The sequence below is a fragment of the Oryctolagus cuniculus genome, chromosome 1 (assembly GCF_964237555.1).
Source record: "Oryctolagus cuniculus chromosome 1, mOryCun1.1, whole genome shotgun sequence".
NCBI lineage: Eukaryota > Metazoa > Chordata > Mammalia > Lagomorpha > Leporidae > Oryctolagus > Oryctolagus cuniculus.
In genome coordinates, this window is record NC_091432.1 from 169,336,209 (window position 1) to 169,349,327 (window position 13,119).

The 13,119-nt window shown below is 44.3% G+C and overlaps 1 protein-coding gene across 2 annotated transcripts in view; it reads right to left on the reverse strand.

The window, feature by feature from the left end:
* GLDC (glycine decarboxylase) overlaps nt 1-13,119 on the reverse strand; it is a 142,188-nt gene that overhangs the window by 113,854 nt on the left and 15,215 nt on the right. For both annotated transcript variants that reach the window (XM_051858199.2, XM_051858196.2), the window contains exons 2-4: nt 10,354-10,401; nt 7,388-7,451; nt 5,165-5,264 (exon numbers count right to left, since the gene is read on the reverse strand). Coding sequence is in view for 1 of the 2 variants with exons in the window: in XM_051858196.2 (XP_051714156.1) it covers nt 5,165-5,167 (3 nt within the window). In the remaining variant the exon portion in view is untranslated. The remainder of the gene's footprint in view (nt 1-5,164; nt 5,265-7,387; nt 7,452-10,353; nt 10,402-13,119) is intronic.

The following is a 13,119-nucleotide window of genomic DNA, read 5'->3' on the forward strand; positions in this document are numbered from 1 at the left end:
TGGCTTCAGTATGACACAGCCCTGGCTGTTGTGGGCATTTGGAGAGTAAACCAGTAGATGGCAGCTTCCCCACATACCCTGCCATCACTCTGCCTTTCAAATTAATAAAAGTACATAAATAAGCTTTAAAAAATCATGTGCAGGGGCCTGCACTGTAGCATCGCAGGTAAAGTTGCTTCCTGCAGTGCCAGCATCCCATATGAGTGCTGGTTCAAGTCCTGGCTGCTCCACTTGCAATCTAGCTCTCTGCTATGGCCTAGGAAAACAGCAAAAAATGGTTCAAGTCCTTGGGCCCCTGCACACATGTGGGAAACCCAGAAGAAGCTCCTGGCTCCTAGCTACAGATAGGCCCAGCTCCGCTGTTGCAGCCATTTGGGGAGTGAACCAGTGGATGGGAGACCTCTCTCCCTCTCTCCCTCTCTCTGGCTCTCTGAACCTCTGCCTTTCAAATAAATACATAAAACTTCAAAAAATTTCATGTACAAAAAATTATTTGTAAAAATCAAAACAATCAACTGAAATGCAATTCAAACTAGTAAGATTCCTGGGGCCAGCGCTGTGGCGCAGCAGGTTAACACCCTGGCCTGAAGTGCCGGCATCCCATATGGGTGCTGGTTCAAGACCCGGCTGCTCCATTTCTGATCCAACTCTCTGCTTGGCTTCAGAAAGCAGTAGAAGATGGCCCAAGTCCTTGGGCCCTGCACCCGTGTGGGCGACCCAGAAGAAGCTCCTGGCTCCTGGCTTCAGATCAGCACAGCTCCAGGCCCTGTGGCCAATTGGGGAGTGAACCAGCAGATGGAGGATCTCTCTCTCTCTCTCTGCCTCTACTCTCTCTGTGTAACTCCGATTTTCAAATAAATAAATAAATCTTAAAAAAAAAAAGATTCCTAAGACAGCTAATAAATGTTTCCATAGCTTTTCTTTTACATTAGCAATCAATTCTCAGAAAATGCAATGCGGGGGGGTGGGGGTTATTACATGAAAAATAAGCAATATAATAAAATACTTAGGAATAATCTTAACACTAAGTATTCAAGATTTATACTATAAAATATTACTAAGAGCTATTAAATAAAATTTAATGAATATTGAAACATGATAATCTTGTAAGGAAAGTCTATAAGTGGTAAAAAGATCACACTTTGGCATAAAAAAGTATAGACTTAATTTAAGTCTAGCACAAATCTAACAGAAATTTTTTAAATTATAAAATAGATTTAAATTTTATCTAAAATAATAAATTAGAATTGTTTTAAATCATTACTTACAGTAAGCTTTATTTTCCTTGATATTTTATTTAACATAATTTCAAAGTGGGTCTGTGCTCTAAGGTGAGCAAGAGAACTCATGTCCTAAATTTCATCAAGAGATTTTTTTTCAGCCTGTTCCTCTGGGCAAGGCATTGGGTTTTAGGGCCCCCAGTGTTGATACCTAGCACTTTACACCTTGAGCTTTTATCCACAGTTATAGAAAGAAGAGATAACATCAACACACAAGAATCAAAAACTGTATTAGGATATCATTAAGTTCTTTGTTATACACGGCCCATCTTTGTAGGGTTGTAATGGTAATCAGTAAATTTTCCCCTTTCCCGGTTCAGTGTTGTTTTTTAAAAGGCAAAATGTCAGAATATGTGAAAATGCTGTACTTATTTCTCTTAATACACTGAAGATAGCAGAAGTTTGGAGATTTTTAATTCTTCATGAGTCCACTCTGGGATAATTATTGACCAGACCTACTGATGAGGTCTATTCAATATGCTAAATCCAAGTTTGATGACCATCATCAACTGATATCTGTAATTAAACCTGCAGGCATAAATATTCCATAGTGGTAGACTTTCATTTCCATAATGCCAGTTAAGGTCCCAGAGGTAGTAAGGAAAACAGAATTGTTCCTCAGATTGTGAGATGGCTGATAGGCGCCCAGGCCTGCTAAGGCCCTAAAGAGGAATCCCACAGCCAAGGGTGGCACAGTACCTGATTTTGCATAGGTAATGATCTCACTGCTACATACGCAGACAAAGCCCAAATAATGTAAAGTTGCTAGTGGGCTTGTATTGTTCTGCACTGTTCTCTTTTTACACTATTCAGGCAGAAGACTACACCAGGCCTGAAAAGTATGGATGTTCATATTTCAGGATCAGATGGTCCAATTAGGATGACATCTAGTGGAGGCTGGCAATGGCAGAATGGGTGTAGAGAAATGATCACATGATAAACCAGGTAGCAGAGCTAGGATTTTCTTTCTTTCTTTTTTTTTTTTTTTTTTTTGACATAAAATGTTATGAGGGTTGGGGCTAGTGTTGTGACACAGTGGGTTAAGCTGTTGTCTTGTGACACCAGCATCCTCTATGGGCACCAGTTTATGTCTTGGCTGCTTCATTTTTGATCCAGCTCCTGTTAATGTGCCCAGAAAGGGACCGGCGCCGCGCTTCGATAGGCTAATCCTCCGCCTGAGGCACCGGCACACCGGGTTCTAGTCCCGGTCGGGGTGCCGGATTCTGTCCCAGTCGCTCCTCTTCCTGTCCAGCTCTCTGCTGTGGCCAGGGAGTGCAGTGGAGGATGGCCCAAGTCCTTGGGTCCTGCACCCGCATGGGAGACCAGGAGAAGCACCTGCTCCTGGCTTCGGATCAGCGAGTTGCGCGGGCCACAGCGCGCCAGCCGCAGCGGCCATTGGAGGGTGAACCAACGGAAAAGGAAGAAGACTCTCTCTCACTGTCCACTCTGCCTGTCCAAAAAAAAAAAAAAATGTGCCCAGAAATGTAGCAGAAGTTGGCCCAAGTGCTTGGGCCCCTGCTACCCACATGGGAGAATCAGATGGGGTTCCAGGGTCCTGGCTTTGGCCTGGCCCAGCTCCAGCTACTGCAGCCATGTGGGGACTAAAACAGTCTTTCTCTGACTTTCCCTCTTTCTAATTCTGTATTTCAAACAAATAACTCATTTTTTTTTTAAAAAAAAGTTATGAGGGTAAGGCTTTAAAAACAGTAGGTATAAAAAATAAGACTGAGTATTATATGACATTACAGATTTTCTGTTATTATCCCAGCTGTAACAAGGGTAACAAGCGATAATGTTCTTATACCTAAGAGATATCTCCTATATCCTATGTAATATTTAGGAAGTTGTCATCTGAACATTTTCTGTTTTTCTTATATTCTTTTTAAGAAGTATTTATTGATGCATTCATTTTGAGAGCAATAGTCAGAGAAATCTCCCATCTTTTGGATCACTTCCCTAAAGGACCCAACAGCCAAAGCTGGGCCAGGACAAAGCCAGGAACCAGAACTCAATCCAGGTTGAGTTGTGGCAGGAACACAAGTATTCAATCCATCATCTGCTGCCTCACAGGGTGCACATTAGCAGGAAGCTGGAATTGGGAACAAAAGGGACTTGAACCCAGGCACTCTGATATTGGATGCAAGTGTCCCAAGCAGCCAATCCCTGCTCAGTTACTGTGTGACCTATATGAGCTATCGCAGATAGAATAATTGCTGAAATTAAATTCTATAAATGTTAGAGAGACATTTGAAAAGTACAGAAGTTATTTTATTTCACAGTGCTGGAAAAAAGGAGCAATTTTTTCTTTTATGCACTTGTGTCCACAAAGCCACTTTGTTTTTTTGTTTGTTTGTTTGCATTTTAAATTTTTTAAAAATATTTATTTATTGCGGCTCACTAGGCTAATCCTCCGCCTAGCGGCACCGGCACACCAGGTTCCAGTCCCGGTCGGGGCACCGGATTCTGTCCCGGTTGCCCCTCTTCCAGGCCAGCTCTCTGCTGTGGCCAGGGAGTGCAGTGGAGGATGGCCCAGGTGCTTGGGCCCTGCACCCCATGGGAGACCAGGAAAAGCACCTGGCTCCTGGCTCCTGCCATCGGATCAGCGCGGTGTGCCGGCCGCAGCGCGCCAGCCGTGGCGGCCATTGGAGGGTGAACCAACGGCAAAGGAAGACCTTTCTCTCTGTCTCTCTCTCACTGTCCACTCTGCCTGTCAAAAAATAAATAAATAAATAAATAAATAAATAATATTTATTTATTGTATTTGAAAAGCAGTGTTACTGAGAGCAGAGGCAGAGAGAGAGAGAGCGAAAGAGGTCTTCCATCCGCTGGCTCACTCCCCAGATGGCCACAAGGGCCAGAGCAGTGTCAATCCGAAGTCAGGAACCAGGAGCTCCCTCTGGGTCTCCCACATGGGTGCAGTGGGCCATCTTCCACTGCTATCCCAGACCACAGCAGTAAGCTGGACTGTGGAGCAGCTGGGACTCAAACCAGTCCCCATATGGGATGCCAGCACTGCAGGTGGCGGCTTAACCCGCTACGCCACAGCGCCGGCCCCACAACGTGTTTTGTAACAGAAAAGAAATCACACCGAAGACGTTCATGCTTAAACCCATTAAACTTTCTCTACCTTTGATTCCCAATGCAAATTAAAATAATTGAGTTATAAATAAATCTTCATTTTTGTCCCCTTCCTCCTATACTATACTACCAAAGTGTTCATCTTTGCCAAGTCCAAATATTTAGAGAGATTGCTATTTTTATTTGCTTTCATCACAATTTCCTAACTAGAGTAAATCAATATGATGCAATGGGGAACAAGAACTTTGTGGTTATTTGTTGAGTTGAAATTTTTTCATGAATGATCACATATCTAAAATGGCAAGAATCATTCACAAAATCTGAGTATGATAAATTAGAGTAATGCCAGGTACAGGATAACAGATATGAGGGAGACTTGGTAAGATATTTAGGAACTTCCACCATATTCTAAGTCCTAATACATACTTTTATTATTAAATAGCTTGGATGAATATTTTTCAAATCATCAAAGTTGACTTGTTGCCATGTTGATTAGGTATTGAACTAGATGAAAAACCTCCCCAATCTCCCTCTATAAAATCCAGATCAGGGGTGGACCATTCACACTCTGGTCTGAGCACCACACCTAGAGGGTTGAACTGTCCATCAGGAAAAAGCCAGCACAAGGGTAAGTTTTCATTCAGATTTCACAGAGAGCCACTTACAAACCTGCCCAAAACACATGTTCCATTCCCTCAAGAGCAAATTAGAAGAGCATTCACTGAAAGCACTCACAAAGCTCTCATTAAATAAATGTTGAAAAATATCAAAAAGAATTCCAAATGATTAGCTTAAGTAGAACATACCATGTCTCCAGCAAGCCTTGCCACCAGCCCAAGGTTTGGAATTGTCCCAGGGGGTGAGGCCTTCAGGCTGAGCCTGTAGGTACAGGGTGTCTGGTGTCAGCTATGGGGAGAAGAGGCATATAAGTTTTACATAATTCAAGATCTTTCTTTCAGTATGTAGGAACATGTTCTCAAATGGTCTTTTTATGAAAAGAAGTGATCATGGAGGATAAGGAACAATTCAGAGACTTCACAATGACTTAACAGACTAGTCTTGATAATGTTAATAAAATAAAAGTGGTCCTAGAAGTAAATGTTCTAGGTTAGCTGCTGAATATCTTGCTCAGGATTATATAACCAAGAAAATTATTTGGAAATCTTTTTTTTTTTTTTTTTTTTTTTTGGACAGGCAGAGTTAGACAGTGAGAGAGAGACACAGAGACAGAGAGAAAGGTCTTCCTTTTTCCGTTGCTTCACCCCTCAAGTAGCCACTACGGCCCACGTGCTGCACCAATCCGAAGCCAGGAGCCAGGTGCTTCCTCCTGGTCTCCCATGTGGGTGCAGGGCCCAAGGACCTGTGCCATCCTCCACTACACTCCCTGGCCACAGCAGAGAGCTGGACTGGAAGAGCAACCGGGACAGAATCCGGCGCCCCGACCGGGACTAGAACCCAGGGTGCCGGCACTGCAGGTGGAGGAGGAGTAGCCTAGTGAGCTGCGGTGCCAGCCCTGGAAATCTTATTTTTTAAAAGTATTTTGTTGTTGTTGCTTGTTTATTCAAAAGAGAGAGAGACAGAGAGACAGAGAGACAGAGAGAGAGAAAGAAAGACTCTTCCATTCACTGGTTCACTTCCAAAAATCCCCAAAAGCTGGGAGGGGTGAGGCCAAAGTCAAGAGCCAGTATCTCCATCCATGTCTCCAAGTGGGCGTTAGGGACCCAAACACTTGAGCCATCACTGCCTCCCAGAGTATGCATTAGCAGGAAACCAGATCAGAAATGAAGGGGGCCGGCGCCATGGCACAGCAGGTTAATCCTCTGCCTGCAGTGCTGGCATCCCATATGGGCGCCAGGTTCTAGTCCTGGTTGCTCCTCTTCCTATCCAGCTCTCTGCTGTGGCCTGGGATGGTGGTAGAGGATGGCCTGGGTGCTTGGGCCCCTGCACCTGCGTGGGAGACCAGGAAGAAGCACCTGGCTCCTGGCTTCAGACCGGCATAGCTCTGGTCGTTGCAGCTGTTTGGGGAGTGAACTAACAGAGGGAAAACCTTTCTCTCTGTCTCTCTCTCACTGTCTGTAACTCTACCTGTCAAATAAATAAATAAAATCTTAAAAAAAAAAAAAAAGAAATGAAATGAAGACTCAAACCCAGGCACTCTAGTATGGGATATGAGCCTCAAGTAGTATTTCAACCACTGTACTACAACGCCTACCCTAAGGAACTTTATTTTTAATAATTTTAAAATGCCCTATATAATTCTTATGTGTGCCTCAAGTAACTCCCTTATTCATATGTATTTTATATCTTCTCCCATAATAATAGAAATATTTTCTATTACATGTTTAAGTCACCACATGCATCTTTCCTCTTCTTTGGAGTCTGACAGGATATTAGTCTATTTCACAGTCAATATTTCTAAATAAAACACAGGAAAAGACCAAGAATCAAGAATTCTGTATGGCAGGGTGTAGAACTCTTGGTCTTGACCAGTTTATATTCCTGCACCTACATGCCACTGATACCAGAGTATTCTCCAGCCTCCTTCTCCTTGGGAAGAGACAAAGGCAGGATGATGTTTCTACTGATGATAACTTTTTTTTAATTGAGGTAAAGTTGACATAACACAAATTAATAATCCTAAAGTGAACAATTCATCAACATCCAGTACAGTCACAATAGTATGCAACCACCACTTCTATCTATTCCAAAACATTTTCTTCATCCCAAAGGAAAATCCATATCCATTAGCAGTTCCTCCTTCTCCTCTCTCCCCCAGTACTTTTCTACGCACATGGTCTTCTTGCTTGGTCACATTTCCCCTACAAAAATCCATGGAGATGTACAGATTATAAAGTTGTCTCTTTGGCCTCAAGTGAGAAACCTGGTTGCAGACCATGTTGAGAATATGATTACAGTGTGGTGCCCATGGAGTAAATATGTTTATTTTATAACAAAATATAGAAATTGGGTTAAGAAGTTGAGTCATCACAGATTTAAACCCTTACCCATAGATGAGTCTGCAGACTTACTCTGGCATTTCACGATGAGGACTGGTCCGCACAGCCGCTTCTGCAGGCTCAGTTCTTTCAGCCTCTGTATTATAGACAGGTCAAGGAGAAGGCAGTTTAGATACCACTATAGTCAGCATAAAAATAAATATGACTATGTATTTAAGTGCTAAGAATATAATAATTTAGAAAAGGAGACATTAATCCATTGAAAAATAAAATGGGAGCTGTCTCTGTGGCGTAAGGGGTAAAGCTGCCGCCTGCAGTGCCGGCATCCCATATGGATGACGGTTTGAGTCCCGGCTGCTCTACTTCTGATCCACCTTTCTGCTATGACCTGGGAAAGCAGAGGAAGATGGCCCAAGTGCTTGGGCCCCTGCACCCACGTGGGAGACAGGGAGAAACTCCTGACTCCTGGCTTCGGATGGGTGCAGCTCCAGTCATTGCGGCCAATTGGGGAATGAACCAACAGATGGAAGACCTCTCTCTCTCTCTCTCTCTCTCTCTCTCTGCCTCTCCTTCTCTTTGTGTAACTCTCACTGTCAAGTAAATAAAAAAAAAATAAAATAAACCTAACATTAGTGGGGAGAAGGAGATAATGGTAGGGAAATATACCCCTGAAAATAGTTTTAGAGGCTAGCACTATGGCCTACTGAGTTGTGCTGCCACCTGTGGCTCTATGCTGCTCCTCTTCTGCTCCAGCTCCCTGCTGATGCAGCTGGGAAAGGAGTGGAAGATGGCCCAAGTGCTTGGGCCCCTGCACCCATGTGGGAGACTGGGAGGAAGCTCCTGGCTCCTGGCTTTGAATAAGCCCAGCTGTGACCACTGTGGCCATTTGCAGAGTGAATAAGCAGATGGAAGATCTCTCTCTCTCTCTCTCTCTCTCTCTCTCTCTCTCTCTCTCCTTCTCTCTTTGTAACTCTGCCCTTCAAATAAATGAATGATCTTTCTTTTTTTTTTTTTTTAAGAAAATAGTCTTAAACTTTTTTTTTAAAGATGTATTGATTTACTTCAACGGTAGAGTTACAGAGAGGCAGAGGCAGAGAGAGAAGTCCTCCATCCACTGGTTCATTCCCTAGATGGCAACAACAGCTGCAGCTGCGCCGATGAAGCCAAAAGTCAGGAGCTCCCTCCAGGTCTCCCACATGGGTACAGGGGCCCAAAGACTTGGGACATCTTTCCATTGCCTTCCCAGGCCACAGCAGAGAGCTGAATCAAAAGTAGAACAGCCAGGAATGGAACCGGTACCCATATGGGATGCCCGCACTGCAGGTGGCGACTTTTACCTGCTATGCCACAGCGCCAGCCCCAAACTCTTTCTTAAAAAACAAAAATACACACACACACACAAAAACTACTACTTAACATTAGTAAGACAAATGAAGACTCTTAGTATTTATAGGTGAGGGAAATGAGAAAAAGTATATAAAAGGCAGAGAGACAGTGAGAGGGACAGAAAGATTTTCATCCACTGACTCACTCCCCAAATGCCCAAAACCGCCAGGGCCTGGCCAAAGCCAGGAACCAAAACTCAGTCCATGTCTCCCAGATGGGTGGCATGGACCCAAGGACCTGGGTCATCATCTGTTACTTCCCCAAGGGGAATATCAGAAAGGAAGCTGGAATCAGGAGTGGAGTTGGGATCTGAACCAGGTATTCTTTTATGGGATGTGGGCATTCCAAGTCGTGTTTTAACCACTGCAACAAACATCCGTCCAGACGCCTGAATTTTAATGGGAAAAATGGGAGGATGTTGGCAGCAATAATGGAAATTGGGCTATCCAGAAAGAGAGGGCATTCAAGGAATAGGAAGCTGAGTCCACCTTCAGAAAAGTGAGTTGGGGTGGTGTGGGGGAACTCAAAGGGAAGGATAGAGCAGGGCAGTACTAATGTAGTGTGGAAGTCAGAGATTAGTTCTAGAGATAGGGGCCTGAGAGCTATCCAGTTCTGAGGATAGGATGAAGGAGACTTGATATATGATATTTAAGTAGGTCCTGTGGAAAAGGATTCAACCAGGCATGTGCAACCAACCTTGAGGATCACCCAAATTTAAGGAGGCTGAGCAAAGCCCCTGAAGGAAGCATGGAGGATTCTTGAGAAAGAGAGGAAAGAGGATAGCGTAGAGCCCTGGAGTGAGGAGAAAATGCCAGAACACATGGAAGCACCCTGGTCAGATATCCCAGTGAGGCCAAAGGGAAGGAAAACTGGGAAAGTTTCATTAGAATGTGCTCAGAGAAGATCTCTGTCACCTCTGAGACAGCAAAGACCCAAGACAAGAGTGAGTGAGTGATAAGGCAAGGATGCAGCATATTCCAATCATCTGATTAGGAGAGTTGGTAACTCAAGAAGCAAGGAAAGTCCCACAACAGGTCCCAGGAACAGCAATAAGAAAACCTTTCCAAAATGGGCAGACTCTGTCACTTGTGGCATGAGGAATATATTTCTGTGGGTCATGTCACCTGAGGCCTTTCCACCTGACGTTTCCTGACTGGTGCTGGCCACAGTGGTGTAATCCAGCAATCTCTGGTCAGTTTTACACCAACAGGTATCACAGAGTCAACTCCAAAGTTCACTCAGTGTTCAGCTTGTGAAAAGAGCAAATAAACTGTGGGTGTTTTCTCTTAAACCCCATTATCTCTACAAAAATGACCTCTGGAACAGCACATAGAACTTCTTCCATTCACTTTGGGAAGTAAGTATATTGGATATGAAGACACTAAAAAAATAGACACTGCAAGAAGATGAACAATTCACTCACACTAAGTCCAAACAAATATAACAGCGTTTCAAAAAGCTTGAGAAAAAATTAAAAGACAGGTTTATTTTGTTGCAGAAATTTTTAAGTTCATTCATAGGTTTTCATAATACTCATGTTCCACAAACTTTTTGAAAACCCCTCCTACAGTTCTCACATAAAAATAAACAGGACAAAAGCTGAGTAGAGTCAAGATGAAATACATGTAGGGGTGAAAAAATATATCTTTTACCTCAGCCCATCTTAGCCTCTCCAGCTGGAGCTTTGTAAATAGACAGATCTGCAAGAAAAAAACAAACAGAAGTTCATGAACATGTGCATCTTGCAGGTGTACACAGAACACCCAGATAAGTAACCCAAATGAATGGTTAGAAATCTGGCTTACACAGGGATCTTCAAAAAGTTCACAGGTAATACATATTATTTAAAAAAGTCTCAAAAATTTTTTGTACCAATTCAAATGTATATTTTAATTCAATTATTAACAAATATTTGGAAGTACCTTCATTTAACATCTCAGGATAAAAAAAGGAAGGGGAGTTTTGGGCTTCTTGGCTGGAGAGGCAAGTAATGGGAAAGTGACTGGGGAAAGTATTGTGAACAAGGATTAATCAGCTAGGTTTGTTACACAAATTTAAGTTGGTGCCTTCCTAACTGATAAAATTTGATAAGTCTCCTTAGTCCCTATGGAGAGGGAGATACCTTTTACAAATGGTAATTTGATTTATAAAATTCCTTTACAAATGAAAACCTTGTGCCCTGTGTTTAGAACTTTTCTCCCATCAGCTGGTTCTCAACGACCTTTAAGGCAAAATAATCCATATGCCAAAGAGGCATATTTTGGGGTGGCATATTCTTTTTTTTTTTTTTTTTTTTTTTTTTTGACAGGCAGAGTGGACAGTGAGAGAGACAGAGAGAGAAAGGTCTTCCCTTGCCGTTGGTTCACCCTCCAATGGCCGCCGCTGCAGCCGGCGCACCGCGCTGATCCGATGGCAGGAGCCAGGATCCAGGTGCTTCTCCTGGTCTCCCATGGGGTGCAGGGCCCAAGCACCTGGGCCATCCTCCACTGCACTCCCTGGCCATAGCAGAGAGCTGGCCTGGAAGAGGGGCAACCGGGACAGAATCCGGCGCCCCGACCGGGACTAGAACCCGGTGTGCCGGCGCCGCAAGGTGGAGGATTAGCCTATTGAGCCACGGCGCCGGCCGGGTGGCATATTCTAACTTCCTTCACAAACACACAAGATAAAAACACCTAACTTTCGGCCGGCGCCGCGGCTCACTAGGCTAATCCTCCGCCTAGCGGCGCCGGCACACTGGGTTCTAGTCCCGGTTGGGGCGCTGGATTCTGTCCCGGTTGCCCCTCTTCCAGGCCAGCTCTCTGCTGTGGCCAGGGAGTGCAGTGGAGGATGGCCCAGGTGCTTGGGCCCTGCACCCCATGGGAGACCAGGAAAAGCACCTGGCTCCTGGCTCCTGCCATCGGATCAGCGCGGTGCGCCGGCCGCAGCGCGCCCGCCGCGGCGGCCATTGGAGGGTGAACCAACGGCAAAGGAAGACCTTTCTCTCTGTCTCTCTCTCACTGTCCACTCTGCCTGTCAAAAAAAAAAAAAAAAAAAAAAAAAAAAAAAAAACTAACTTTCTTAGGCTGGAACTAGCTGATGCTGGTGGTCATGGAGCCAGTTGGCACTTCAGAGAGTAGCATTCTTCAGAATTTTGGACTCTAAGAGGTTAGCTGTTAGTGACAGCACTGTGAGTAAGCAGAGGATCTTTCAGCAGCCAGAACTTGGCTTTAGGCATTTTGTAAGTGCTCTTATAGGCAGAGATTCTAGACAGTTACTACAAAGAAGGTGCAGACACTTGAATTTGGGGATTAACTCCAAAACTGCCAGAACTGGTATTGAGAGGCCCTAGAGACACTGGGCTAACAATATCTACTTGGAGTTTCAGATTATTTGGGTAGCAGAATCATTGAAAGATACAGAGTATCCTTTATTAAAACTGGGATACAACGTAGGAGCTCCATTCCAGACAAAATCCCAGTCATTGGAACCAGGGAATAAGATCCCCAACTCTCACTCAGCACTAAGCAGGACAACTAAGCTTCTAAATTTTTTTCTTGCTTAGAGATCAGATTAGTGTATTAAATTCACAGTCAAGGCCTGTAGTTGGGAGAAAGTAAGAGAGATTTAGTGCCAGAATTAGGTCAGCCACTGCCAGAGCCACATGTCTAGCTCAGCCTTGAGTTTTGAAGCCTACAGAGCCATTCTAGCATTCTCTCTCCTCTACATCTAGTCCAGAGTCTTCAGGCTCCCTGGTCTCTGAGTTTGACTTCCCCCCAAGATTAGGATTTTCCTCCATTTATAAGCAATGGATCCCAAGGTCAAAAGCATAATTAGAGAAGAACTGAGGGGCCGGCACTGCGGCGCAGTGGGTTAAAGCCCCAGCCTACAGCGCCAGCATCCCTTATGGGCGCCGGTTTAGTCCTGGCTGCTCCACTTCCGATCCAGCTCTCTGCTATGGCCTGGAAAAGCAGTAGAAGATGGTGCAAGTCCTTGGGCCCCTGAACCCATGTGGGAGACCTCGAAGAAGCTCCTGTCTCCTGGCTTTGGATCAGCTCAGCTCTGGCCATTGTGGTCATTTGGAGAGTGAACCAGTGGAATGGAAGACCTCTCTCTCTCTGGCTCTACCTCTCTCTGTAATTCTGTCTTTAAAATAAATAAAATAATAAAGAGAGAGAGGAACTGAGCCTGGCTTGGGATCTTTCCCTTTCAGCTGTGAGTGTGAGGGTGAACAAGTTGGTTCCGGTGGAAAATGAGGAAAGAAGAGTCCCTCTTGCCATCCCTAAAAGTTACCTTTACAAACTCAAAGTGCCTACCCCACTCCTTGGGAGCTTCCAATCTTATAAAAATAGCAAGGGAGTGGTGATTCCACACTTCTGATGGTTTTTGTCTTATCAAGAGCAAGATAGACAAGAACAGACAAGATTATAAACCTGACTGTA